General features: G+C 34.7%; 2 protein-coding genes across 4 annotated transcripts; one reads left to right on the top strand and one right to left on the bottom strand.

Annotated features, from left to right (window-relative positions):
• Nucleotides 1-1,323: 1,323 nt before the first annotated feature.
• LOC132282741 (uncharacterized) lies at nt 1,324-19,446 on the top strand. 3 transcript variants are annotated; one of them, XM_059784512.1, is made up of 10 exons: nt 1,324-1,649; nt 2,878-2,954; nt 4,707-4,808; nt 6,687-6,732; nt 9,838-9,913; nt 11,441-11,798; nt 14,319-14,568; nt 14,912-15,154; nt 15,232-15,351; nt 18,760-19,446. In XM_059784512.1, the coding sequence occupies exons 2-10, from the start codon at nt 2,883-2,885 to the stop codon at nt 19,206-19,208; spliced, it is 1,716 nt and encodes a 571-aa protein (XP_059640495.1). In that variant the 5' UTR covers nt 1,324-1,649; nt 2,878-2,882; the 3' UTR covers nt 19,209-19,446. The 3 variants fall into 3 exon arrangements, with proteins under 3 accessions (XP_059640495.1, XP_059640496.1, XP_059640494.1); XM_059784513.1 differs by having other exon boundaries at nt 1,324-1,660; XM_059784511.1 differs by lacking the exon at nt 1,324-1,649 and adding an exon at nt 2,055-2,583.
• Nucleotides 19,447-23,191: 3,745 nt separating this feature from the next.
• On the bottom strand, nt 23,192-27,600 carry LOC132286237 (LOB domain-containing protein 36-like). Its single transcript, XM_059788508.1, has 5 exons — nt 27,426-27,600; nt 27,220-27,323; nt 26,916-27,150; nt 25,407-26,443; nt 23,192-23,819 (listed from the first exon to the last, which is right to left on the bottom strand). The coding sequence occupies exon 4, from the start codon at nt 26,420-26,422 to the stop codon at nt 25,466-25,468; it is 957 nt and encodes a 318-aa protein (XP_059644491.1). The 5' UTR covers nt 26,423-26,443; nt 26,916-27,150; nt 27,220-27,323; nt 27,426-27,600; the 3' UTR covers nt 23,192-23,819; nt 25,407-25,465.
• Between the last annotated feature and the right edge of the window lie 303 nt (nt 27,601-27,903).

The raw sequence follows: 27,903 nt of genomic DNA, 5'->3' as shown, positions 1-27,903 counted from the left end.
TCTTTTTAATATGTAATATATTAATATCAAATAATAATTAATTATATATATGGGTCAAGTGTAAAAAATATGTAATGTATTAATATCAAATAATGTTTTTTACACTTGACCCATATATTTATATATATATAAAAGTTGTCTTTTTAATATGTAATATATTAATATCAAATAATAATTAATTATATATATGGGTCAAGTGTAAAAAATATCCCTAAAATATTTTTACAGTGCATATCATACCCGTCACTTGCTTATAAGTCTCTCTAACAAATTTAAGTCCTAAATTGACTAAATTACCTTTATTGAACCATTTTATAAAATGATAAAAAATAACACTATTGGAGGATGTCCCTCACATGCAAAAAAATACCCTTAAAGTTTTAATTTGGTGCAAATAGGTTCTTTTTTGACAAATTTAAATCTTAAATTGACTAAATTACCCTTACTGAACCATTTTATAAAATATATAAAAATAAATAATTTTATAAAATGATCGAAAATAACACAATTGGGGGACAGCAATGGACAAGTAAAGATAAAAATAAAAAGCGAAAGTAAAAAAAATAAATCTGCTCCAAACTCCAAAATCATTGCACACTGATGTTGAAAATTTATATATATATTTTTTGTTTAACAATGTGGGTACCAAAAAAACTAAAATAAAGAAAAATAAATTTTAGTAGAAAAGAGTAAACTAAAATATCAAAAAATTCAAATCCTTATTTCACAAATTTTCAAAGTTTTTTTTTTAGAAAAATGTTTAGAGATATATATAGAAAAAAAAATTATATATATAAGGTAATGTGCACATAACACCCTTATATTATGAGATTAGTAGTACATATACTCTCTTGTGCATTTTCGAAAGAGTAAAAACGAGTATTACAATACTAATTTATGTCAAAGGGAATATTTTTGTATAATATAAAAAGATTAGAAATATTTTTTATACACCTTTTCAAATAAGTATAAAAATATTATGTGAGATATATTTTAGGGGTGATTTCAATACCTTTCCACCCAAATGCAATACGAAAACAATTTATTTAAACCCGTGAAAGTACAAAAAATTTCTTTTTCGTTCTTACACACCTACCGGAAAATTCGAGAACAATTCGATAATTCTGTATGCTTCTATTTGGAGACAGATCCGACCCAATTTATGTACCCGGTGCCCCACCTCACATCAACATGTACTCCCCGAACAATGCTTGGATCCTGCCCGACAAGTTTTGTCCTGTATTCTGATGTGGCCTTATGAAAACTAGACACCTGTTCAAAAAATAAAAAAATGGATCATATTGGATCAAATTGGTTAACCGGGTAGAATCCATCAGACAAACCCATTTTCTCTCTCCTTCAGCCCTTCCTCTCTCCCTCCTTCGCAATGGTTAGCCGCCGCCACAATTGCCTGCAACGATGACCTCTGGACGGAGATCCTCGTCTGCACGCCCCTTTAGGTCTCTGATCTGGTTCAAGTCCGTGTCCACAAATACTGGTTCTCTCTCATCTCCGCCTCCCGTTTCTCTCTCCTCCACCCTCCGGCCTTTTTCTCCGTGAAAACCCCATCGAGTCCAAATTCGAGTTCGATCCGTTCAGCGACAACAATCCCTCGAAAGCCCCCTTCAGATCTCTCAATTTCGCTTCAGGTATCAAAATGGTACAGTCTTGCAATGGCTTGTTGCTCTGTTCTGGTTTTCCAAAATTTGGCAGAAACACAACTTCTAATTATTATATATACAATCCCACTACCAAGCAATACTCAACACTTCCAACTCTCACTGGAACTGAATATTCTCATTTTTTTGTATTAGTTTGGCTTTTGATTCATTACAAGTATACGCATATGTATAAATCTGTTCACTATAAGTATATATGCATATGTATATGTATATGTACTTTCATGGGTTCTGTAATTGTTGCATAAAAATCGAGAATGAATTTTGATGGGTTTTCTCATTTGAAGTTTTGGGTCTGTTTGGCTTGATGGAATCGTGAGGTTTGGTGTTGGGGTCACTGCAATTATTGTTCAAGTATTAGTACTTTTGCTGCAGTTGGAGCTATTGGCACCTGCAATTTAAGGTTTGGTGTTGGCGACGCCGAACAACAGTGGATGACTGCAATTTTCCGGTGGCGATGCGCGATGAAGGAAATACTTTGACGGCGGTGACATGATGTGTAGGGTTTTATTTTTCTTTTTGGCCTTAGAAGTAAAAAGGGTTAGCGAAGAAGAGAGGGAGGACTGAAGGAGAAAGAAAATGGGTTTGTCTCATGTATTCTATTCGGGTAGCCAATTTGATCCGATATGATTCATTTTTTATTTTTTTTGGACAAGTGTCAAGTTTTCATAGGGCCACATCAGAATGGAGGACAAAACTTGTCCTGATAGGGCAGGATCCAAGCATTGCTCCCCACCTTCCGTTCCCTCTTCGATCTCTCCTGCTACTGCTTGCTAACACTACTAGTCTCATTTCGTATATCCTATATATATATATATATATATATATACACGCCTGTTAGGTTGGCTGAGAAGTAGGATATTGAAGAGTAACGAACCTTTCTGCCTATACTTTTGACACACAGGTGAGATAATTTCTAAGGTCTCTCTTGCTTTGGTCAAATAGTATCAATATTTATACTCTACTATCCTTTTCTTCTTCTTCTTCTTTTTTTTTTTTTTTCGTTAATGAACTCGCTTTGGTTTTCTAGGGTTTCATTTGCATTATCTTTCCCAATCACATGGATTTATACTAATTCTCTCTTAGTGATACATACATGTATACATATATATATGTTTTATGTGTATATATGCCAATACCTTTTATGGGGATAAAATTTTCCAAGTTGAAAATGTAATCAAGAATGATCTTTTTACAGGAAGCATGAGGGAAATCGTGACTGTACAAGTTGGAGGTTACGCAAACTTCGTTGGGTCTCACTTCTGGAACTTTCAGGTACAGTTTCATGACCCCCTTTTGTATTTTTATTTTTGGTTCAATATTTTACACTCTTGTCTCCATATCAGTCTTTGCTCATTTATATATGATCTTTGACTCGATTTATTTTGGGTGGCTTCTTACATTGCTTCATAAAAATGCCTTTATTTCACATACATTACCTGTAATGAATGATCCCATTGAAATTGTGTGTGATATATCTCCTGAGTACCTGGCCGCAAATGTTGGAAGTGGGTACATGCCTTGATGTTGTATTTTTCTGTTCCCCAAGTACCTACTGTTCGGTTTTAGGTGTTAAGTCATGCATATCCATACCCATGCTGTGTTGCTTTGGCTTGGCTACTCCAGAATTATAGTAAAGTATTTGGGTTATGGAATAGGGACACAGAGCCTCTCTAAGTTTTTTGGTATCCAAGTTTTTACTAGCCCTTATCTAACAATTATAAATACATCATTTTTGTTGAGATAAATTTGTGCGTGAAGCCACAACCTAGAGGCAAGCTATGAAGCATGGACTACAATATGAGATACCGACATGACATGATATGGATACAACGATACAACAAACTCTTAAGAAAAAAAGTGAATACGAACACGGCAAGGACATGTCAATATGTATACATGTATAATATGAATTTAGATATGTATAAAAACTATATATATGTGTGTCTGCATGTGTAAATGTGTATAAATTTAAAAGATTGTTATGACAAACGAGCTGAGAGTTGAGAATTATATTGCATGGATAAATTTTGAATTAAATTAATCATGATATATTCTCATTATATCTCAATACTTCTTTTTTTGATAAAATTCCAAGTTTTTCTTAACAATTGTATGATAATATTGTTCCTGGAAAAGCTATATATTTTGGGTTTAAGATTTGTTAAAAATGTGTCCTGAAGTAATTCATAAGAATCCGATATGTGGTTGAAGTGTCAGGTTCGTGTTCGAAATGACAAAAATTATTTTCAAATTATGAATTCGTTTAAGGAAGTATCTGGCGCGTATTTGCGAGTATTCTAGGAGTGTCGGTATTTGAGACGGAAAAAATATAGACATGTACCCCTTATAGAAGTATCCATGCTGCATAGGTGGGTAGTTAATCAAGTGATGAAATCTCATGCTTCTAATGGTTGAGTTTAGGCTTGTAGAAACTATTTTATACATCTCTCTTAAACATCTATTATGTTCGACGGTAAATTGCCCTCTATCTCACCATGTTGTATACTAAGCTTGCAAGTTTTAAATATTGATTCCATCTCTTGGGGCCAAAGTGAAGTTTATGCACTTCCAATGTTTGTGAAATTCAAGTTTGTGATTGGTGAGCTCTGAAGACATGCAGAGTCAATTTGATTATATATGCAATTCATTCGGTGAGAAGAAAGTTGAATGCAACGAAGTGTTGAAATTTGAAAAGGGCTTTAGAGTGGGTCGATTCCATTGTAACATGCGTGCTTGCAACCTAATGGAACCTATTTTACTTATATCTGCTCTTCATTCATAGTTATCTGGTTCACATTAAGATTCTAAAATTATTGACTCTTGCTTGGTACCTGGTAGAGGCAAGCTCTTTGGATGTGTTACGCATAAAACTGGTCTCTACTTTGTGCTAGAATTGTTGCACTCGCCTGATTTTGGATGATTCATTGAAATTTGTGTGGGCATGTATTTGACTTCATAGCTGAAAAACTAAATCATTTTCTGTTCTAAAAGCAAACAATTAACTTGTCATGCTTAATGTTGAAGGATGAATTACTTGGATTGGCTGAGGACCCCCATAGTGATCCAATCTTCAAAAACCAATGCGTTGATATGGATGTGATCTACCGTACTGGTGAAACACAAAAGGTAGAATCTTTTGACATTAAACCCTTGCAATATCCTAAATATTTGAATAATCTTTTATTACTGTTACTTGAAAAACATAACATAAACCCTCTGCAGGCAAGGTGTTTTATTCTACGGCATCAGTACATGTGATGTATACTTTTGCTTTCTTTTTGATGTTATTATATGGATGACAGTGCAAATTACTTTACTTGCTGAAGCCTCAACCTAGCTTAGTCAGGCAAGGCTCTTGACCTTGCAGGTGTGGGTTCGAGCCCCATGGTGGGTGCCCTTGTTTTCTTATTTACCAAAGGAAAAAAAAGAAAAAGAAAAAGAAAAAGAAAGATGAAGCCTTGACCTAAGTATTTGGGGTTGGTTACTGGATTCCTTTTTTGCTTTTTAGCTCTAATTAGAGCCATATCCTATATCACATCCTTGGAAGTTATATTCTTTTTCTTTTTTCTTATCACCTTAACCAATCTTCTTTTTGTCCAATTGGTGATTCCAAGTTAAATTAGAGAGACGAGTAGGCTTAAGTGCGCCTTGGCGCAATGGGTTGCTCCATTATGACTTAGAGGTCGCTTGTTTGAATCAAGGAAATAGCCTAGTGACTGATTTAATAAACTACTTTGTAAATTCTGTTGTGTTAATATGCTAAATATGAGATGTACAACAGGTGATCACCTAGGCACCAGGGCAGCATATAGGGCCTCTGCCTGGGTTTAGTCACCTTGTATAAAAGCTAAACAAAGTATTTGGAAAGAAGAAATAGCTTTCATGGCTTTTTAGCTTCTCTTACTGTGACCATGAGGCCTTACTATGTTGATACATTTTGGGAATTCTTGGGATTTGTTGAGCTGCTTAAGTAGAAAAATTGGTACCGTAGGGGGCACCGACACATATACAAAGATGTGCTTGTGTTGTAGAAATACACTTCACAGACAGCAGGGCACATGTTAGACACTTTATGGACGTGTCATAATTTTAAAATAAATTTCATTATTTCGGACACTTAGCCAACACTTCCTGGACATTTGGTGGAAGCATCCTAGACAACACTCAACACAAGTCATATATAACACACACACATTTAAGAGTAGCCACATTTGACAATGTTGGAAACAATTTGAGCACACCTCAAAGTTCACAACCTTTTTCCTTCAAGGAAAATAGAAATTATAGAGATGGCCACTAGCAGGACAAAAAGAATAAATTTAATAGGTAGGAGAGTAGTAACATATATAATAATAATAATCTTTAACAATATTCTAATATTAATCTTCTGAATTATTTAACTCTAGTATGTCAATTAAAAATTTATTGAAGTTCTATAATTGTGTAAGTCAGTAGTCTTATATAGATTACTTTATTTGTATAGATAGTCGTGTCCACACTTTGTCTATTGCTCTCTTTTCTTTTCTTTTTTGTAATATTTGGGGTGTCAGTATATCTGTGTTGTGTTGTATCCTTGTTAGTGCTTAGCTGGTACTTGTCATCACAAACCAATTAAGGTGATTCTCCCATTGATGATCACGATCATTATAAGTTCAAATGGGAGACAGCTTGCGTGGTGTAACTGAATCTTATATTATTATTCTGCTGACTTTCCTATATATACATGACACGTTCTTGCTTATGTTTGTTTATAATCCGATGGGCTCAGTTTGTCATTTATAATGGGATTCTGCCGTTCAATCAATGATGTTGTTGGAATTTTGGTCATACTTATTATATAACTTCTCTAACGGGTATATCAATTATTGTCAATCAGACATGTCAAGCTAGCTGTTAGCGAATATGATTTGCAGCGCCTTGATTGCTTCTTTAACTACTTCTGACTTGCAAAGTTTTCAACAGATTGTGCTTCTTGTGTTATTGCTTATATGTTATCATTTGCAGGGCGTTCTTACGTATACCCCTCGCTTGGTTTCCGTTGATCTTCAAGGTATTTGATCTAGTTGTTACGTCTATTCATTACTGAAATGTACTTTCTTTCTGCTACAAGCCGGAAATCTACATCTATATATATATATATATTTTTTTTTATATTAATGCAGTTTTCTCATTAGTCATTACATAATTCGTGCATTCTTCAGCTCATTTTGTTTACTCTCAAGTCCTATGCATTTTTTTTTAGTATCCATTTAAAATTGCACCTTTCATGGTTCAGCTTTATGCGTTTTTTTAAGGATACAATTTTCGCATTACAATATATCATCAACAGAACTTGTTTTACAATACCAGAAAAAATTCAGGTATAACTGACTTTATAATTCTGGGTTCCTGAATTTCTCCATTTCTTTTACCTCCTTTGGCTACATATTAAAATCTCTCAGCCACATCCATGGTGTAAAAGTTCCATCAACTCGTACTATTCATTGCCTGTCACGGTCTAGTTGCTAAATATTTTACATGGTAATTCATGATATGATAATTTCAGCGAGAAGTATAAATTATCCAGAAATTTGATTAGTTTCTATGTTCTCATAGTGGCAGCAGATCTATCAGGAAGTTTCGGAAAGAAGCGTAACACGTTTGTGATGCTCCCTTGTCATTCTTGTAGATTAGGTTAGCCAAAATTTGTGTGTCAGATGTTGGCTGATAACAATGCACAATTGGTTTATCAAATCATTTTCAGTGTTAAATATTATTAGAAAGGAGAAGACGCCCTAATGATCTCTGAAAATGCCTTCGATCCCTTGTTAACCTGGACTTCCCAAAACATAACCAACTGCTTTAATTTGATTACCCCAATGTGATGTGGGCTTCTTGAAGCATAACCATCCATATTAAATTTGATTATTCCTTCAAACCAACCCTTCTAAAAATTGTTGGTAATTGCTCTATAATATGACCTATAATACGACTCAACCTAATCCCTTGAATCAAATTTTATGGCATAGTCACCAAGGTCCATGGAAAGAACCAAAAAGTGCCATATCTAAAAAATTCTTCCCTTCTATCCTCAGTACTAGAGATGGATGAATTCCATATGCCAAAATTTAATAGTGTTTTCTGAGAAAACCTGGTAATGAAGAATACAATGGAAAAGCAAAAGAAAGGAAAATTAAATTTAGATAACATTAAAGAATGGTCTTGTGTTGTGTTGGATTGGCAAGTCTTGGCAAATTCCATGAGCAAACAAACTTGTTAGGTCAGTAGGATGCATTACTTTATTGAATGAGCCAACATTGAATCTATGATTCAAGACTGAAGGTCAACCTAAAGATCGCACTCACATAATTCCTCAAGCTTCTATGCAGGGCTGTAAACGAGCCGAGCTTTGGGCTGTTCGGGCTCGGCTCGAGCTTGATCAAGTTTTGCCAGCCCAGGATCAAGCTTGGCTCGGCTGTGCACGAAGGAACTCGAGCTTGGCTTGGCTGTGCACAAAGGAGCTCGAGCTCGGCTCGGCTGCTCGTTTATTTATATCAATAATAATAAAAAAAACCCGATCTACATATATAAATATGTGTTTCCATATCAATCTTTGTTTCTATCTCCAAAGTCCATTGATATCGATTTCCATATCTATCTTCTGTAAAAATACTCCCAAGATCATGTCAATATAAAGAGGGGGGAAGTGAGGCTGGATGAGAGAGAGAGAAGGAGAGGGAGAGAGAGAGAGAGAGAGAGAGAGCACTAACCTGAAAGAGTACCCATTTGCAGTGGTCGCCGATCTCAGTGTTTTCCGATTAATGTTGCCGCTGCTATGTCGTAAGGTCTTTGGGGGAGGGGTGGTTAAACAGATAATGATGTCTTAGGGCTTAGATAGATAAATGGGGGAATGGGCTTGGTAATAAGTAATGGGTTTGGTTAGTTTTCTTTTCAATTGGGTGAGAACACACAGATGACAGATGGGCTGTAATGGAGATAGCTTGGGGCTGGACTATTTTAGTTTTATAATGGATGAAAGTGTTGGGTTGAGACTTGGACTTGACATTTATTAGTGGTAAAAATAAAATACTAATGTGGATTAATTAAATATTATGTGGACTTAAAAAATTTTTATATATATATATATATATATATATATACATTTCGAGCTTAAAACGAGCCTTTAAACAAGCCTGCTCACGAACAAACGAGCCGAAGGAGTTGTCGATTTCTACTCTTAAATTCTCTATTATTTCCGCCCTTTTTTGTTGGGTTTCTTGGAGAGATCATAGATCTTTAGAGGAAATTGTCGATTTTTTGGCCTCTTTGAAGGCTTAAAGGTCCTTTGTGGCCGTGTGTATTTCTTCTGGGCTTCGCTCCCCTTTTGAGCGCTTTTTAAAATTTTTTCATACTTATCAAAAAAATAAAATAAACGAGCCTAAGAATTTGGTTTGAGCTTGGTTCGTTTATTAATCAAACAAAAACGAACCGAGCCCTTAACGAGCCGAGCTTGAGCTATTTGTCGAACGCTTGGTTCATTTACAGCCCTACTTCTATGATCACGCACTAGGCAATGGTAAGTGACTTACAGACTACAGATCGAGTTGAATAAATGCTTGATTTAATGGTAGAATAAATCTGTCATTTTTGAACCTATTTGGAAACTAATTAAATTGTGTGGGATGAAAAATATATGTGAATATTGGAGATAGATGCTTCTTTGGAGTCTGGAGGGCCGATAGGCCTATAGTCTTGAGGATCTTAGACGTTCTTTAAAGTATTTGTTAGTAGTTTTGTGGGATTTTGGTGGTGGAGGTTTGCTTCATATATGTTCAGCCTCTTTTTGATCAAGGGCTTTTATAATAACTGGAGAGCCATAGGATGTGGAAATGTATTGGGATGGAAAAGAGTTTCTAAGATCCTCCGATTATCTATTATCCTGATGAAAACAATGATCTCGTGATGCTTTTGATATTTCAATTTAAGTTTTACGTGATTTCATATGAAATTTGCACTTATTTTTCATTGTGGGCGCCCGTGTCACAAAAAAAGTTGTGTCAATTGAAATCTGCACGTGTAAATAATTATCTTGTATTGACCTTAAATCTTATAATAGATGGCAATATTTGTTGTTATGTTATTTAAGAAACCTATTTTTATTTGGCTGTCATTGCAGGATCCCTTGGATCCATGAGTTCAAGTGGTACACTGTACAGCGAGTTCTCGCCTCAACCATCTGATGTTGTCACATGGTGAAGCTTTGATCCTAAGGAGTTTTGCATTTATGTGCTTTGCTTGTGCTCCTTATGATACATGTCGCTAAACTTGAAAATATTTATTTATGAATTTTGAAGAATCATTGTTATAAACAATGGATGACAATTATTTGCGATTATTTGTCGAAATTAATATCCCCTTTTAAGGTTGCATGTTAAAAGTTTTGAATGTTTTAGAGATTATGCATTGTCAGAACCGTAGGTCAACTTAAAGGAGTGAACTTGTGACTCTTTAGTTGGCAAACTTTAATAGTTAATATTTAGAGCAGAGTTTATAGATTTGGGAAAAAAGGAAAATTACTTTAAAAAACTATTGAGAAAATTTCTGCTAATAAGATCTTTTGCAAGTAGATAAGCAGTTTTGTTTATGTTATGTGGGTTTAATTATGATGCATCATGTTGGAGATGACAATTGGAGCACCTTCTGAATAAAATTTGGTCACTAAACCCAAGTGACCTTACTCTTTGCTTTCAATGTTCCATTGAGAACAGCTGAATTAGAAGCTTTTAAGGAGCATCATGATAATTCATTTGTGAATTCAGATTTCAGACTTCCAGTTTTATGCTCTAATCACTGTTTGATTTCCATGGATTGCTTCTAGTTTTCATCAGCTTTAGTTGACAACTAAGGGTTTTCCAGAATAATTGTTAAATCCTTGAAAGAAATTTGTGGAGGTTATGGTTATTCAATGCTTCTTTTGAGAAGTGTCTGTTAATATGTTTGTCATTCTCTTTTGATTAAATATTACTGAACGAACACCAGCTGAAACAAGATTTCAAAGTTGACATAATTTAGTACCGTCCATAACCAACATAAGCTCATGTTATCTTTGCGTAACCTTGATTTATGGTAAACTAAAAAAGCTAATGTAGATATTACTGTTTTTCTTGAAATTATAGGGAAGCCAGAGCCTATGTTACTTGGACTTGGGTAGTTGTATCGGGTGCAAGCATGTGTCCCAAGTGTCAGACTCCCCTGAATCGTAAATTTTAGAATGTGAGGACTCAACTTGAAATGTGTCCAAACTTGGATACGGATGTGTGGTCGTGTCTTGCTCACTTAAAAACATAATATGCTAAATAAAAGTGTAATATATCATACTCTTATTTTTTAAAATTTACTCAACGCCAACTTAGATTAAATGGAATATGGTTAAAAAAATGAGATTCTGCCTATCTCAGAAGTAGAAAACTCCTTGGTTACCAAATTTGAGCTTTACTTCTTCTGTCATCAAAATTATAGGATCTAGGTGCCCAATCCGGGTATGGGTGTTGGATACATATTTCATACCCATACACAAGTAATGTTGTGTTAACACAGGTATGTTGATGGGAATAGTAGAGTCCAGGTAACATAGATCAGAGCTACTTGAGTCTGGTAAATTGTGTTATGAATTATCAAGCTGTTACTTACCCAACAAAAAAAAAAAGAATTATCAAGCTGTTATTTGCTACCTTTTCTGTGCACTGAGAATGAATTGAAAGTCTCACACCATTGTGCAGGACTGGTAGAGTTTCCACTCATGAATCTGAACCTAGAAACAAGAACTTGTTCCTGCAAAGTTTATACGAGGAAGAGCAAGAGAGATCGGGAATGATGAATGGTATCAACAGTGGGAAGAGTGATTTTCATAGTCAATTTCGGAATAGCGACATAACTGAATGTCTAGAAAGTGGTGTTAAATTTTGGACAGACTATTCAAAAGTTCACTATCATCCCCAGAGTCTATATGAATTAAAGACGGACAATCAAGAATTTGACAATTATGGACTTGGAAGGGATGCCTTCATTGAAGGTCTGCAAGGAGAAGATCTAAATGATAGGCTTCGTTTTTTCTTAGAAGAGTGTGACCATATTCAGGTATTTTATAAAAATGACCTCCTAACCTTTTGTGTTGTACAGCTGAGAAAGTCTTAGAGGTGGTTCTATCCAAACTCATTTTTTTTTTTTTTTTTGGTCAGTTTTTTATTTTTGTCTTCTCTTTTACGTCTCCAAATTGAATCGAACTACTATAATTATCCACCATATCTCTATGATTATGGCTAGATCTTTTTTGTTTCTTGAATATTCTACATAATTTTTATAGTTGGTACAACAATTTTATTTCGTTTTGAGTATGCATTATTCTTCCTCTAAAGTAGCCATGTTATGCTAATGACCGCTGGTATAATTATAATGCCTGATGGCAATAAATCATTCAATTTAACATCTAGGAAAATTTCTTCCTTTGTCCATGTAAAGTTTATTTAAGAAAGAAAATACAAAGATGAACATAAAAAGTTAATGATTATTTATTTCATGTGAATTATTAGTTATCTAGTATATTTAATATTTTCCTGGGGTTTTAGAATTACAAGAATTTTTTTTTTTTTTTTTTTTTTTTTTTTTTTTTTGAATCTTTCTTTTTAAAAGTTGTTCTTCCTTTACCTTATGCAGAGTAGTTGATGATGTAACAACCCTTTCCACCACATGGTATGATATTGTCTGTTTTGGGTCCGAGACCACACGGTTTTGCTTTGGGTTTACCCCAAAAGTCCTACCAATCCTACGTATGTAACACTTCCCCTTTCCACACCTAGGGATCGTGCACCCATAGCCTGCCAATGCCTCGCACCCGCTCACACACACCCACCACAAGGTCGCCACAATCACCCCCCTTAGGGGCCCAACGTCCTCGTTGGCCACACTTTCGGCTGGGTTAGGCTTTGATACCATTTGTAACAACTCACTCCACATGGTATGATATTGTCCGCTTTGGGCCCGAGCACGTACGATTTTGTTCTTGGATTTACACTTTTACCCCAAAAGGCCTCATACCAATTGGAGTTTTGGCTATCGGATGTGAAGTTCCTTGGACATGTAGATGGAGTCTTTGTGGATCTTTTGAAAATTGTGGCTGCAATGAATGGGGAACAACCGAAAAATGTATTTGAGATTCGTAGTTTATTGGGACTAGTTGGTTACCCCTGCTGATTTGTGGAGAATTTCTCACGACTAGCTGCACCTATGACTCAACTCACTCGTAAGGGAGTTAAGTTCATTTGGGATGAGGCTTGTAAGCAGGCTTTTCAAGAGTTGAAGAGGAGGTTGACCACTTCCCCGGTTTTAGTGATACCCAAGCGTGGCTTGGGTTACACCATTTGTTGTGATGCCTCACGGGATGGTTTGGGTTGCATGTTGATGCAAAACCGAAAGGGTGGTAGCCTATGGTTCACGTCCCCATGAGTATAATTACCCAACTCACGACTTAGAGTTGGCAGCGGTAATTTTTGCCTTGAAGATGTGGAGACATTACTTGTACAGAGAGAAATTTGGGATGTTTTTTGATCATAAAAGCCTCAAAATCTATCAAGGTAGGCACTAAAGACACGGTTCATCAAATCTATTGTGGTGACCTTGTGGGCTAGTGTGCATGGGTGGGTGCGAGGCACTAGCAAGTTATGGGTGCATGATCCCACATCGCCTAGGTGTGGAAAGGGGAAGTGCTATATATGTAGGTGGTGCTATCTCCAATTGGTTTAAAGGCTTTTTGGGATAAAATCTAAGAACAAAACGGTGCGGGATCGGGCCCAAAGAGGACAATATCATACCATGTGCTGGAGTGGGTTGTTACAAATGACCTCAGTCATACCAGACCTCTATTGAGCTGTACCATTAAGGGTATCTATGCCTCCAGTCGAGCGACTCCAAATAAGTTCAGAAGTGCTAAGCCTATTTACAATTTACATTTAATGGCAGCATATTGGGACTTATAACAGAGAACCTGAATCCAATGCTTATTTATTTATTTATTATTATTATTATTTTTGCAATAGGTACACATTGAGTTGTTGAAATATATTGTTAAACTCAGCATAAGCTTTTATACTTTCTAGTTGTTAACAATTTTTTAAGGCTGGAAATTCTTCTGATCACATCTTGTTACTTACCGAATGATATATAGTTTTACATGGATGGCCACTCAAGATAGGCCATATATGAGAAGTGTTCAAAAATATTATTGAAACCCTCTCTAATGACATAAGCTTTTAGAGTAGTCAGTTTAACGTGATCGCTACTCCCCCAGGTCTGAATTTAACATTGTATACTCTGACGTACTAGAGCCAAGAGTGTCGGTCTATACATTGTAGCCTTATGAATGTCATGTTCTTGTAGGTGGTGACATACTTCTTCAGGAACTTTCCTTGAAGTTTCCATAGATTGATGTTATAGTTGCATTATAAAGGCCACTTGTCATTTTGAAAATTTCAGGACATCCTATAGAATGTTGGTTCAAGCCCTTACCAATGCCTTTGAATCTGAGATTCTCAACATGGATTATTATTTTTCACTCGTTACTCCTTTTCAATCCCTGTTTTGAACTTGTGATAAATTTTTCAGGGATTTCAATTTATTGTCGATGACTCAGGAGGATTTTCTGGTGTAGCTGCAGAATTTTTGGAGAATGTTGCAGATGAATACACAAACATCCCTGTCTTGCTCTATTCTGTCCGAGATCCTCGCTTTTACATGACCCCAAGGAGCCGGAAGCAGACAATCTTGCAGAATCTTCATGATGCTGTTTCATTTTCAAGACTATCATCCTTCTGTAAATTATATGTGCCTGCTGGTTTACCCTCCCTTGGTAGAAGTAAGCCATGTTTGTTTTGTGGAAAAGTAATTTTTGATAAGTTTCTTGCTTTCTTTGGTGATATTACCATATAAAATTTTAGTCATTTTTCAGAAATCTGGGTTCTTTTAACTTTAAGTAGCTGCACTTTGTTATCCGTTAAACCTTTTATCTTCTGATGTTAAATATTTTAATGTTGGAATGCTTAAATATGGATAACTCGGTGTTATAAACTCAAGTTGTGTCGTTGGTTTGGTCTTCAACTTGTTTACTTGTACCTCCATTTATATTTGTTTTTCATATGTTTACCCTTTTTTTTTTTTTTTTTTTACTTACACAATGTTTTGCTTATATGATGGTGAAGGTAACGCTTCTAGGTTTCTCCGCATAGACGATAAAAAACCTTACCACTCCAGTGCAGTTTATGCCTCTGCTTTACACTCTATTAGTCTCCCTTTTCGAATGGAACCACTTGGGCCTACTGCAGAGTCATGCTATGTATCTGGTTCTATAGATGTGAATGGAGTGATTCAAATGCTCTCTGGCCAAGCTAGGCAGAATATGGTTACTATTCTCGATGTTGCAATGCCGGCACCTTCTTTGACTGGTATTTTGATCTGTCTATTCACTCACAAACCCTAGTTTAAGTGACAAATCTTTTTAAGCTGTGGTTAATAAATCCAGGAGAACAAACCGAGCAATATTTGCTGGGGAATTTGCATCCATTAACCCCAGAGATAGCAGAAGATGTGGAAGACGTACAAGCATTGGAATTTATGACCATTCATGGAGCTCTTGGATCAGGTATTTCATGCATAATGTCAGTTGAATATTTTTTCCCCTTCGTTTTTCACATCCTATTTTTCTGCTACGTTAAAATGGCTGCTGGTAGTATGTTGGGTGTGGGTATTGTGTCTAGGTGTTGGGTTTATTATGTTTTTTTCATTACATTATTACTTCAAAACAAGTGAGGAGTCATTTTATAATTCTATTTTATTCTATTGGGTGAAATGCTGTTGTGTCCTTGGGTTAGGAATTCTATAAACATATGTCAAAAATAAACATACCCAATATAATAAACAGGAATTATAGGATGTGCTTGCTTGATGCATGTTCAACCAAATCTGTCAAAAATATAACCCGTACCCAGACCCAAGTGTATTATGTTACTAATACCGATGCTTTACCCATTTAGAAGGCGGCTCTAAACAAAAATATCACCCTAGATTTTCTTTAGTATCTTAAACATGCTTCTCAATAGCTTTTCATATCCTTATCTCATCATTAAATTCTTCCTTGATATCTTGAGACTTGAGCTATGTTTCTTTTACTGCCTTGGGTTGAATAGAAATATTGGCTTTTAATGGATGGTAGAGTCTAGCAATGTACTTTCTTGATGACGACTAATCAGTTTGCCAATTTACAACACTGTTCAAGTGATTCATGGTAATTGGCACTACTTGTCTGTTCCATTGAACTAAAAAGGTTCAGTCGGACTTTAGGGTCACAAGTAGTTTTGGGGTTTAAATCCCCAATCTCAATATTATCACCTAGGCTGAAAATATCCCAGATATTGGGCAGCAATCTTATGAAACTACCATTTTTTCACACATTTCCATACACTTAGGAATTGTAGCATAACATTTTGGATTTAATTCTCATTCTATTTCATTGAAGAAAATAAACATTGGTAAAGCACATATAGCGTTGTTTGCAAGAAGGAAGGAAAACAGCAATAGAAAAGGAAAAAAAAGAGAGTGATTTCAAAATTTTATGTTTTTATAAACATGAGAAATCATTCTTTCTTTGGTTGTTGAACTAGCTGAAACTGAATCATGTTTCGTGTTTTGAGTAAATGTCTAAACAGGAATTGTATCTGGCAGTGCGATAGCCCACCAACTTACAAATAGCTGAATACTTGGCTCACTAACAGATTTGAAAATTAAATATGTGAGAAGTTAATGGTAACCTAAAAAGTAAAGGATTTGGAATTTCCTTGCTGTACTCTATTAATTTCTTTCTTCTTTTTTATTTGTGAAGAAATGAGTCATTCTTGATGAGGTCATGAGGAGAGTAGAAAAAGTAAAAAGAAAAAGAAAGTATTTTGGGCTTAACTAGGGGGTTTCTTCATGAAAAACTATCTCCTGCGAAATGAAAAATCGCTGCTGCATGAGAAGTTGCAACGGAAGACTTTTTTTTGTCAAAATACTGGATCCACACTGTTTCTGTAAAACAGGCTTCACAGTTCACATAGAATCACGTTGGTCTGCACTTGCAGTACTTTTTTTTTTTCACTGCCCCCAATTTCTATGAAATAAAGGATGCTCATTACACGAGTGGGTTGTTTTTTGGTTGTATGGTTTAACATAGACAAAAACCCATCGCATGGTTTGATTTTTGTCTTTCCTTTCCACTAGCATTTCCACACAGTCAAATATCTTAAATTGGTGGACTGTTAAAGAGGAAGGGTCTTCTTCGCCTTCATCCTGCATTACCTCCCATCAGATAGTTGTCTTTTGGTTGTATTGCTTGACATAGCATTTGTAATAACTGTTAAAACTATACTCCATGATATCTTTCGTTACTATATCCATACAATTAATTTAGGTATTCCCTTTAGTAATTTCTATTTATGTGGCTCAGATCACTCTCCCTTACTCATGCAGCTATTGGTTTTCATTGTACATGACCAAACCATTTTAGTTGTTTTCTCTAATTTTATGTCCAAAGGATGTTAATTCAATCATTTCTTGAATTTAATCATCCCTAATTGTCTCCCTTCTCGTCTTACAATGTTTCACAAAGTATAGTTGATCATTTAACTAATTTATATAATTTACCTTCCAATTTTTTAGGTATATGTTGATTTCATTTTCTCCCCCTTTAAATAATTGAGACTAGATAAAGAAACTAATTACTTTTTAGAATCTCTTGACCCTCAATTTTTACTTAATCTCCACTTTTATTCTAATTTTTACTAATATTACATTTGATATTTTTAGTCTTTATTGTCTATCACCTTGATCCTAGAGCATCTTTAGCACTTATCCCTTAGTTTAATCAATCAAAACAGTATCATCTATAAATTGCAAGCATACTTGTATATAATATATCTCATAGGCACTTCATAAACGCTCTCAACCCTATGGAATTCTAAGATAGCTGCTCTCACTCCTGCTTGTGCGCTCGCTTGTGGTCTAGATCAATGCTTCACCACTTGGCTACTGCAGCTCATTGCCCAAAAGCTGTTAGATCCAAATTTGTACTCAGGAAATTTAGAAAATTAATGGATGTCTCACACTGATAGTTATTGTCTAAATTTAAGTTTCTTACCGGTCTTTTTTATCATCATTTTCATAAGTAGTCAAAATTTGAATTTCTTTTCTCTCTCTCTCTCCGTTTTTTTTTTTTTTTTCCTCTGGGTAACAAAGAATCAACCCACCAGCTAACCACTTTGGACTCTCGATCGAACCCATGGCGTCCGAGTTTACGGTTCGCCCTAGGAGACCCCTCATCCACTGGGCCACCCGTGCGTTTCTTTTCTTCTTCTGCCTTTTTTTTTTTTTTTTTTTGGTGCTCAGCACTTGGAAGCTTCCCTATCTTGCTTTGTATATGTTATGTTAGGTTGGAACAATTGGAGATGGATTAAACTTGTGATTGTTTTCTTATATTGGATAACTTAGAATAATTAATAGGAAAATTACATATACGCACTGGATGGGGGCCATAGCGCAGCAAGCAAAGGATTATGGACCACCCTTGCACCTTTCCTTTATCCATTCTGCCTCCTTTGCTTTGTTCCAATAGAGGTAAGGCAAAGCTAAAGTGGTTCGTATGCCGGAAATGAGGGAATGTCTACAATACCTGAGTTTAATCAGATACAATTTAAAGGATTTTTTAGGTTCATTGATCAAGGCTTGACGCTAATGTTGGTCCTATTGGATTACTTGGAATAGTTAATAGGAAAATCACATATGCGCACTGGGTGGGGGTTAGGTTTCCTGTTTTTGAAGGGCAAAAACCACAGCATGAGGAAATCCAAACATAGATAAAGGGCAAAATGAATAGAACTCTAGTATAATTCTCTCCGGTTATCAGCTCTGCTAGCACATATTATTGACGGCTATGTAGCTGATTTTGGTCACTTAACTATTCTGCTGCTTGCTGAAAACTTGGCAATGCATTCAACTCCTATATTATTTTATTTTACAGGACGTCACCGGGCTTTGGTTTCTGAAGTAAAGGACAGAATTGTAGCTGACTATGAACATGCAGTTTCAAGACCCAAGTTCTCTCATTTGGCTGTGGCTTCTTGTCCTCTCCCAATACCCTTGCCTTTTCCTTCAATCTTTGGGAACCTTGTTGGTAAACAAGGCGAGCTGTTAGAAACTCTAATTTCGGGTAATCCATCAAGGGGATCACTCGACGTCCATTCCATCCCCATAGCAGCAAGGCTACGTTCTAGCAGTGCTGTCTTGCCATTCGTGGAGAATAGGTTGGTAAATCTTCGCAGGTTTGGTATTCAGCGAGGAGCACCTGGGACTGAATTGCTCAGGAGTTGGGGTTTCGGGAAGGAGGAACTAGAAGACATTGGAGAGTCAATGTCTAAGATGGTTAAGACACTGGATCCTTCTTCTCAAGCATCGTCTGATTCAGATTAAGTTTTTGGATATGTATATAGATCCAGCTAACTTCATGTGTCTGTACTAACAAAAAAAAAAAAGAGGAACGAGGACAAAAGAAAAGAAAAAGAAAAAGAACGAAAGAAATGTAAAAAAGCAGCAGCGCCGGGACATCTTCTGTATTTCTTTTATCAACTTTTCTCACCTGGGTTGGGTTGTTAAATTTTCTCTACTTTCAGAGGTGTATACATTTTTTTTTTTCCTTCTTTTCCCCCTACATTCCTTGTTTTTCTGTTTCTTTCTCATAATATTTTAGGCATGAAATCTTTATGGTTTTTTTTTACCCAGAGGTATCTGCTGTTGGATGGCATTAGGTATTATTTACACACATTTGTCTCTGAGACTTGAACTCTGACTTTCTTTTGGAAAGTAAGAGACTGATATCCATAGACCATTGATTTGTCCTGTTGGTTTATATTTCATTATAAGTCATCCATAATTATATGTTAAATAACCGACATTCATTATTGGTCATTTATATGGTCAGGACTGAAGTTATAAGATCATAATGCAACAGTTTCCATTAAAAATGAATTACGGTCCAATATTCAATGTAAACTATACAATTAAAAAAGTAAATGAGTAGTGTAAAAAGTGAATTGTTTCATTTACAATTTCTGATTTACTTTTACATGTACAATCAATCAAAACTTGTTCATTAAATAAATCACTTTAACCAAAGAAAATTAAGTTACTCGGTTAACCACACTAACCGTTGAGGGTTCAAATGTGAACGTTGAGATGAATGTTCGGTAACATAAAAAAATGATAGAAATAAAAATAAACACATTTATAAGAGTTGGAGCAACTTTAATTAAAAATTAAATGGGAAAAAGGAAATCAATTGAAATGATTATTACTGTACATAGAAATAGAAATAAACACATTTATGAGAGTTGAAGTAACACTAATTAAAAATTAAATGGAAAAAAAAGGAAATCAATTAAGATGATTATTAAGTGCCCCAATTAAAAAAGAGTGATACGTTTCACATTAACTCTAATACAAGGAAGGGAAAGACTAAAAAAAGTTTAATGTAGATAAATTAATTAAAAACCTTGACAACATGTGATTTTAGTAAGATTATGATCTCAGATACAGCATGCTGGTGTCTTTTCATAGTGTTTGGAAAATGCAGTATTAGTTAAGGAGGAAAAAAAAAACCTCAAAACATATTTTATTTTAGGAGTAGCAAGGAGAGAAATTTGGTTGTGCCTGTTACGCGCATCTGATCATTCATTGGTGTGCATCTAATACATTACACAGACAGTCCAAATGCGACCGTGGCAATCAAAATTTTTTCAATAACAAGAATGAACAGAGATTAACTTAAAACCTGTAATAAATTCTTTAAAAAGTCCTCAGGTCCAAATACTATTTTAAAAAGTTAGGGCTCTCCTTCTAATCCTCTCCTCTATTTTTTCCTCATTTTTAAAACAAATCCAAGATTTGCCCTTTTTCTCCTCTTCTCTATTTTCCTTCCAAATTCCTCAACCTATGAACCTAACACGGTGTAGGTCTCTCTATCATGGGGGGGTACCTCCACCTGCAAGATAGTTTTTCCCGCGAAAATATGAGCTTACCTACCGTATGAAGGATATCATACCCTAAAAATTATACAAACCCTTTATCAGTCATTTGAGTGCAAGATGGACCACCAATTTTTCAATTTGAGACTTCAATCCTTTTCTTGGCGTGTAAATAAGTGCCACATTCGTTTGTCAAAACGATATCGTCTGCTACTTAAAATTTTATTACTTAGGATGAATTTCATTACTTTAATTAGTGAATTTTCAATCTCACATTGATTATATTGATCAATGTAAGATTGAAATCCTCCTAGTCTAATTTCAATCTTACATTGATTAAAAGAACTCCTTCGACTTGTAATCATTTTTCAATAAATCCTCCTTATCTAATTTCAATCTTACATTGATTGAAATATAAGATTTGTTTAACAAAACTTTATAACCTAAGAAAAATAGAAAATCTAAAAATCTACTGCAACAATCTTATTTTATTTTATTTTTTATAAAATACTCTGGTTAGTTGCAAGAAATTTTTTAGAATTATTCATTTTCATATGGAGCATAACAATATAAAAAAAAAAAAATAGCCCTAATAGAGACCGAATATTCAATTTTTTTTTTTTTTTTAAAAAAAAATGGTGAGTCTATAAAAGAATGAAAATACTTTGACGCAAAATATGATATCTCATGAAATCGAATTCCATTAGGGTTAAATTTTTTATACATTCGGATTCGGCTCCATATGTAAATGAATAAATTTGAAAATTTTCTTACAAATATCTCGAGTATTTTATTTTTAAATAATTTGCATAAGATTGTTGGAGTAGATTTTTAAATTGCCTATCTCTCTCTGATTATTAAGGTTTACTGTAGAAATCTTATATTTTTGAAATCCTTATTTTATAAACTTTCCATGCATATATTATTTATAATTTTAAAATGTACGATTTGTGATATATGAATTTTTGAAATTCGAGAGAATTAAGATTTAAATAAAGGGGTATTTTTGTCCAAATATCAACTATTTTACCCGTTCAAATAGTTAAGGGGGATTCTTTGATAAAAAATTAGATAAAGAGAATTTTTTAAAAAAAGCTACAAGTTGAGGAGGGTTCTTTAGTAAAAAAAAAAAAAATAGACAAAAAAATTTTATTAAAAAAAACTACAAATTGAGAGAGATTTTATGTACTTTGCTCTTACTTTAATTAGTGAAATTTCAATATTACGGTGATTAAATTGATCATTTAAATTAAATGTATTATGAAATTTCAACTGATTTGTTACACCGAATGTTTCGGATTGATTATTTATACATAGTACATGTAAGTGGAGGGTCCCACTTGTTTATTTATGTAACCGATTAAAATAAATAGGTCTGATAATTTATTATAACAAATGACATAAATAAAAAAATAGGACCCTCTACTTACATATATTATGTATAAATAATTAATCAAAAATATTCAATATAATAATTCAGTAAAATAAATCAATGTAAGTATCATTATTTTAACAATAATAAAAAGTCTACGAAAGCTTTTAGGATCCTTCAATTTGCATAGGATCGCGTAGCCCTAGAAGTCAATCTATTAGCAGTACAATTTTTTTAAGATTTTAGTTTCCATTGAAGGCACTTTAAGAGGATCAAAGTACCAAGTATAATAATCGTTTTTAATTATATCAAATACATTACACGATTAAATGCACATGGTCATTCATGCCAGTTCCACAAAATCTATGAGCCTGACTGTGATTCCGTATAATAATTCCAAAGCCTATACATATCTGCTTTTACGGGAATATAATATGTGTATATATATATATATATATATTAAAAAAATTATATAAACTAAAAGGTGGATCTCTCGTCTTGACTCTAGAGATTTAAGAAAATCATAGTCAACAGTAATAGATATCTGAGGTCTGGCCGTATTCACACGGATTAATCAACGCCTTTTATTTTTTTGTCTTTTTCCTTTTACAATGGGCTTCAGAACTGGGCTGTCACTTGTAAATATACCACTAAGACTAATTATATACACTATTACGCATACAATCAGTTGACCAACATAAGATGCAAATTTGTCCCAACAAAAAAATACTGTGCTTTTTACTTTTTATTTTTTATTTTTATAGAATTTAATCTGTTAATCAATAGATTTTTCTTCTAAAAAAACACAGGTTACAAAATTTACATTTTACAGGCTCATGCTACTGTCGGCTTCAGGCGGTGGCTGCCAACAGTGACAAAGTACAATTAAGTTTTATCAAATGTACTACCACAAATTCAAATTAATTATGTAAATCAGCTTTCATTGAAGTTACTATTATACCCTCCACTGTTCAAAGATTGAGCTAATTTTTTTAAAAAAATCAATTTTAAGTTATCGATTCAATACTCTCAGTGCAACGTTGAAGAAAATCAACGTAACGTTGAAGAAAATAAGAACATTCATCACCAAGACGGATCTAGAAATTCTTGAGTTGGGGGGTAATTTTAAAAATTTTACTAGTATAAATACAAAAAAATATAAATTTAAGAGTGTAAAATGCAAAAACAAAAAATTTAAATGGAAGCGGATACTCCCACTGAACCCACAGTACATCCGCACCTATTCATACCATTCCTCTCTTCTCTTTACACATGCCGGCCAACTTCCAATAATAATAAATAAATAAAAGCAATAGAAGAGAAGAAAAATTGGAGAATGTTAATGAATCCAAGAAAAGATATATGGAAAGTTTATTTTTGTATCCCACTTGAAAGGATTAGTAAAGAAGGATGGTATAAAAAAATTTCCAATGCGGCATCAACAAGTAAGATTCGCCAATGTAAAAGCTAAAACAGAGAACACAATAGTTGAAATTGATGTAGCTCCTCCTACAATTTCAAAATGTACCTCCCAAGAAATAGTCTTCTTCACATCAGAACCCCCCAAAAAAAGGACTATGGTTACTTTGCCAATTTTAACTCTCTCTCAGGCGTCAACATCTCTCTCTCTCTCTCTCTCTCTCTCTCTCTCTCTCTCACTCTCTGTATGCTTGTATAGGCAGAAATGAGCTGTATCATCAAATAGCCAAACAAAATATGTTAGGACATCTGTTGGTCACCGCAAATAATATTTAATACATTTCAATTTCAAAATATTACAAATAATAAAATATAGAATTTGATGTCCATGCTAAAATGGATATAACATTAATTATCCTCTTTCAATACAAGTATATAACTATAGAAAATACGACACTTACATTTCAAGTACTCACAGTGTACATTTTAGGCATTACCTTATCAGTGATTATTTTATTTTATTTTATTTTTTTATTATTATTTTTTTTTCTCTTCATATTATACATTGGGCAAATTGAAATTTCAAACTAAACCTTTCAAAAATTCTTTAATAAGTTGAGAGGGAAAAATAAAGGTCAAATTGAGCTTTCGTCACCCTAAAGGACATGCATTGGACGTTCAAACGCCACCTAACTCTAATAAAGCTTGTGTTGGACAATATTGTCATTTACAAAGTAAATAAAAATTCCAAATTGGATACTATTTTCATCATAGCCTGAACAACAAATTATCTTGTACTTCTCCATATGGGATACTATTGTTGTCACAAAATCGTTCTTTTTCTTCTTCTTTTTTCAAAAAAATCAAACAAATTGTATTGCTATAAGTAATAATTACAGTGGCTAATTACTACTATATCCTTCACTGCCACTTTGTCTAATGGTTTTTGGAAACCAAAATTTTATTCAGTACAACAAAATCAATAAACAATGTCTACATATTTAGTCACCCATTTATTATATTTTATTTTTCTTGCCGCCATTTTAACTCTTGCCAACAAAATAATAATTTATTAAATCTTGCCGCCATTTTAACCAAAACAACAAAAGTGCTGAATTCAGCATCCCCAAAACAGATAATTTATTTTGTTATTAATACAACAAAAAAAAAAACAGACCTAAATTTCAACTAAATCACCAAAGGGAAATAATACAAAAAAACAAACAATATTAAATAAAATTAGCTTCTTTTTCTTTTTTAACTCTTCTAAAACATGGTCAATCAAATAAAATATTAAAGGGTTTATATTAACTTTCTTTCACTATTCTCAAAAAGATAGTCAATCAAACTCTATTTACACTCACTAACAAAAAAAAATCTCTCAGAATCCACAATTGTAATTAAAAATATATATATATATGTATATATATAAGGTAGTGTGAAAAGAATTTTAGAGCTCTATCATTTATACCAAATATACCTTTTTAATGAAATCAAATATTCAAAAATAATTTATATAACTCACAATAATAAATTGATTATGAATAATTGGGATTAAAACTTTATTAAATTAGGAATGAGTTATGAATATCAATGGAATAGGACAAAATCTTTTAACCCTTGCACTGCTCAATAAGGAGTAATTTTGGCTTTCCACCGCCCACACTGGATGAATATCATCACCCATTCATTCATGTGAAAAGGTCAAAAGGCCAAACTTACACAAAAAAAACGCAAGAGCACCCATCAATCAGAACGCAAAAACCCTCATATACACGAACACAAATAATATACGAAAGAGAAAAGGAGAGCCGACAAAAAAAGAGAAGTAAAAGAGTGAGAGAGAGAGACACATACCTGGAATGAAATTTTGTTGGAAAAATAAAGCAAAGAGGGCACCAGTGTTTGAAAAGACATTAACACGAAGGATCAACGCTCCTCCCCTCCTCGCTTCCGGACCTCTGCTGTTGCTGTGGTACCGGTGGTTGCTGTGGTTGTTGTGGAAGCAAAAGCTGTGGCTGTAGCTGAAGCTGGTGGTGATGACTGTGATCTTGTGGCTGTTGTTGAATCTGATAAGCGTTGTCATATGAACCCAAAGCCAAGGACGGCGACATAGCAGCCGCGGTCATCTGGTTGAACCCACCACCACCGCTCATCGGTCCGGTCGGATCAAATCCACTATTAAACCTCACAAGCTGTTCATGTTGCTGTTGCTGTTGCTGTTGCTGCTGATGATGCTGATGCTGTTGTTGTTCATAACTCCTCAACATCTCCTGCTCTCTCGCCGTGACAACAGTGGCCAATTGCTGTGCCTCAAGCATTTGTGGATGGTGATGATGGTGCTGTTGATGTTGATGCTGATGCTGAGGTTCACGGATTACCAATTGAGCACCATGAGAGCTCCCGGCCTGAAGTCCCATCCCCGCCGCCTGCAGTCCCATCAGCGGGGACATGTTACCATGTAGCGATGCAGACTGGTTATTTGGGTGTTGCGGCATAAATCCAGGGTGTTGAAGGATCGGTAACATTGCAGATGGACCAATGTAATTAGCCAATTCTTTCTTCGCATTATATAGATCTAGCTGAACTTCTTTGAGTCTGTGTTGGAGGATGGAGATTAGACCCACACAACCGTACACGGGATCGCGAAGACGAGCCTCGGCTTCGTATGCAAGTGAATTCACTGCGTCTTCTCGCTGCGCGGTATTGAGTTCGTTCAGAAGCTTTGCGACGTTGCTTGCGCCGAACACTTTGTGAACGTTTGCGAACTTCTGAGGCTGGTCCGGTGGAAAATATGGCGCAAACACACACTCCTGCGTGCATTTCCGGCGAAGAAACTTGCACGCCGCACATGGAGAGTTCGATGAGGACATGTTCTATCTTTTTTTCTAACTCTGTTGTTAGTATATTAACAAAATGAAATTAGTGTTACATTGCATCTATAACACATTCAATTCTCCAGATCAAATTCTTAAAAAGTCAAAACAGTATGGCGAGAGAGATTCGTTTGATATATAATAGGAAGGAACTATATAAACTAAGATATTATTAATATATATATATGCGTATATGGGATTCAGCGAAGTTTCATTTATTGAATTTTGAATAGCAGGTTGCCATTAAAAGCTTCGGATATCGAAACCAACATGGTAAGTCAAAACGATACACACAATCAAACAGTGAAGAAAGAGAGGAAATAATTAAAGCTGTAATTTGTATACAGAAGGGAATGATCTGGAAAATAGAACATAAAATTAGAATATGAACAAATAAAAACGACTTGGAGATATTGGATGTGTGAGAGAATAGTAGCGACTGTAATCGGAAAACTTAACTGAATGATTATCAGAAATGTACTGAACTTACGCGTCGTCAAGCGGATGTTCTCATCTCTTTGAAGCCTGGAAGACGAACCTCTGATTTTCTCTCTCTAGAAGTTTGTCTTGAAATTTAAGAAACGGCTTCGTTTACCGATCTTTGTAGATCCGTTTATTCTCAAATTTGATTTCCAAAAAGGATAAAAAGAAAAATCAAATCACTCTCAAATCTTCTCCTCGCATAGAACCGAAACGTCAAGATCTTTCCTTATCTAACCAAACTCCTGTGAGATTTCGAATTTTTTTAAAACACCAAAAACACAAAAAAAACAAAGAAATCATCAAAATCTCACCTCAGATTATTGTCTCAAAAAAGCTTTTCGGATCGCAGGGTACGATTAATCTCTCTCTCTATATTCTCTCTCTCTCTATCTCTCTCTAAAACTCCTCATGTCATCTGCGAAAAACAACAAAAACAGTAGTGAAAACGGTGAGAAGACGATATCGTGGTCGTCGTCTCCATGCTTCAAAGTGTTGGAAAATGGCTTGAGATTCGAACCTTCCTAATCGTGGGAGAGAGATGACTCTGAGGGTCTAGTCTTCGAGTGCGAGAGCGCTTGATCCGATCTTCAAGTTCACAATCCCAACAGAAATGAAAATTTTAATTTATGATTGTAGAGAGAGAAAGTGTGAGAGAAAATAACAGAATTGTAGAAGAAAAAGGAGAGAGAGGGAGAGAGTTTATTACTGAGGCGTCGACGTCATATATATATGTGTACATATTAATTATTATATGAAATAAGGATGGTATTGAGAATTAATGGAGTGATGACCTGATTGAAGAGAGAAGACAGCGTGCGGTCTATTCTAAGCCGTTCCGATGTGGAGAGAGAGTTGTTGACCGTCTGATTAGAAAACGAGAGTGGGGTAGTTACAACCAGAGGACATCTTTATTCTGACCAAATTAAATGAGTTTCTGAGTTCCCTCTTTGTCCCTGTACCATCTACGTGCATCTAATGCCCCTTGTTGCCTTTCT

This window comes from Cornus florida, unplaced genomic scaffold, assembly GCF_030987335.1.
Source record: "Cornus florida cultivar Cherokee Brave unplaced genomic scaffold, ASM3098733v1 CherokeeBrave_3.0.0_Hap2_Chr11, whole genome shotgun sequence".
Taxonomy (NCBI): domain Eukaryota; kingdom Viridiplantae; phylum Streptophyta; class Magnoliopsida; order Cornales; family Cornaceae; genus Cornus; species Cornus florida.
Note: the sequence above shows the minus strand (reverse complement) of the source record. Positions and strands in the feature narration are given on the sequence as shown.

Bases quoted from the DNA above. Each gene is read 5' to 3' on its own strand.
- LOC132282741 (XM_059784512.1), top strand. From the start codon at position 2,883: ATGAGGGAAATCGTGACTGTACAAGTTGGAGGTTACGCAAACTTCGTT. The intron at 14,569-14,911 runs GTAAGCCATGTT...ATGATGGTGAAG, and splicing joins TTTACCCTCCCTTGGTAGAA to GTAACGCTTCTAGGTTTCTC. The intron at 15,352-18,759 runs GTATTTCATGCA...TTTATTTTACAG, and splicing joins TCATGGAGCTCTTGGATCAG to GACGTCACCGGGCTTTGGTT.
- LOC132286237 (XM_059788508.1), bottom strand. From the start codon at position 26,422: ATGTCCTCATCGAACTCTCCATGTGCGGCGTGCAAGTTTCTTCGCCGG.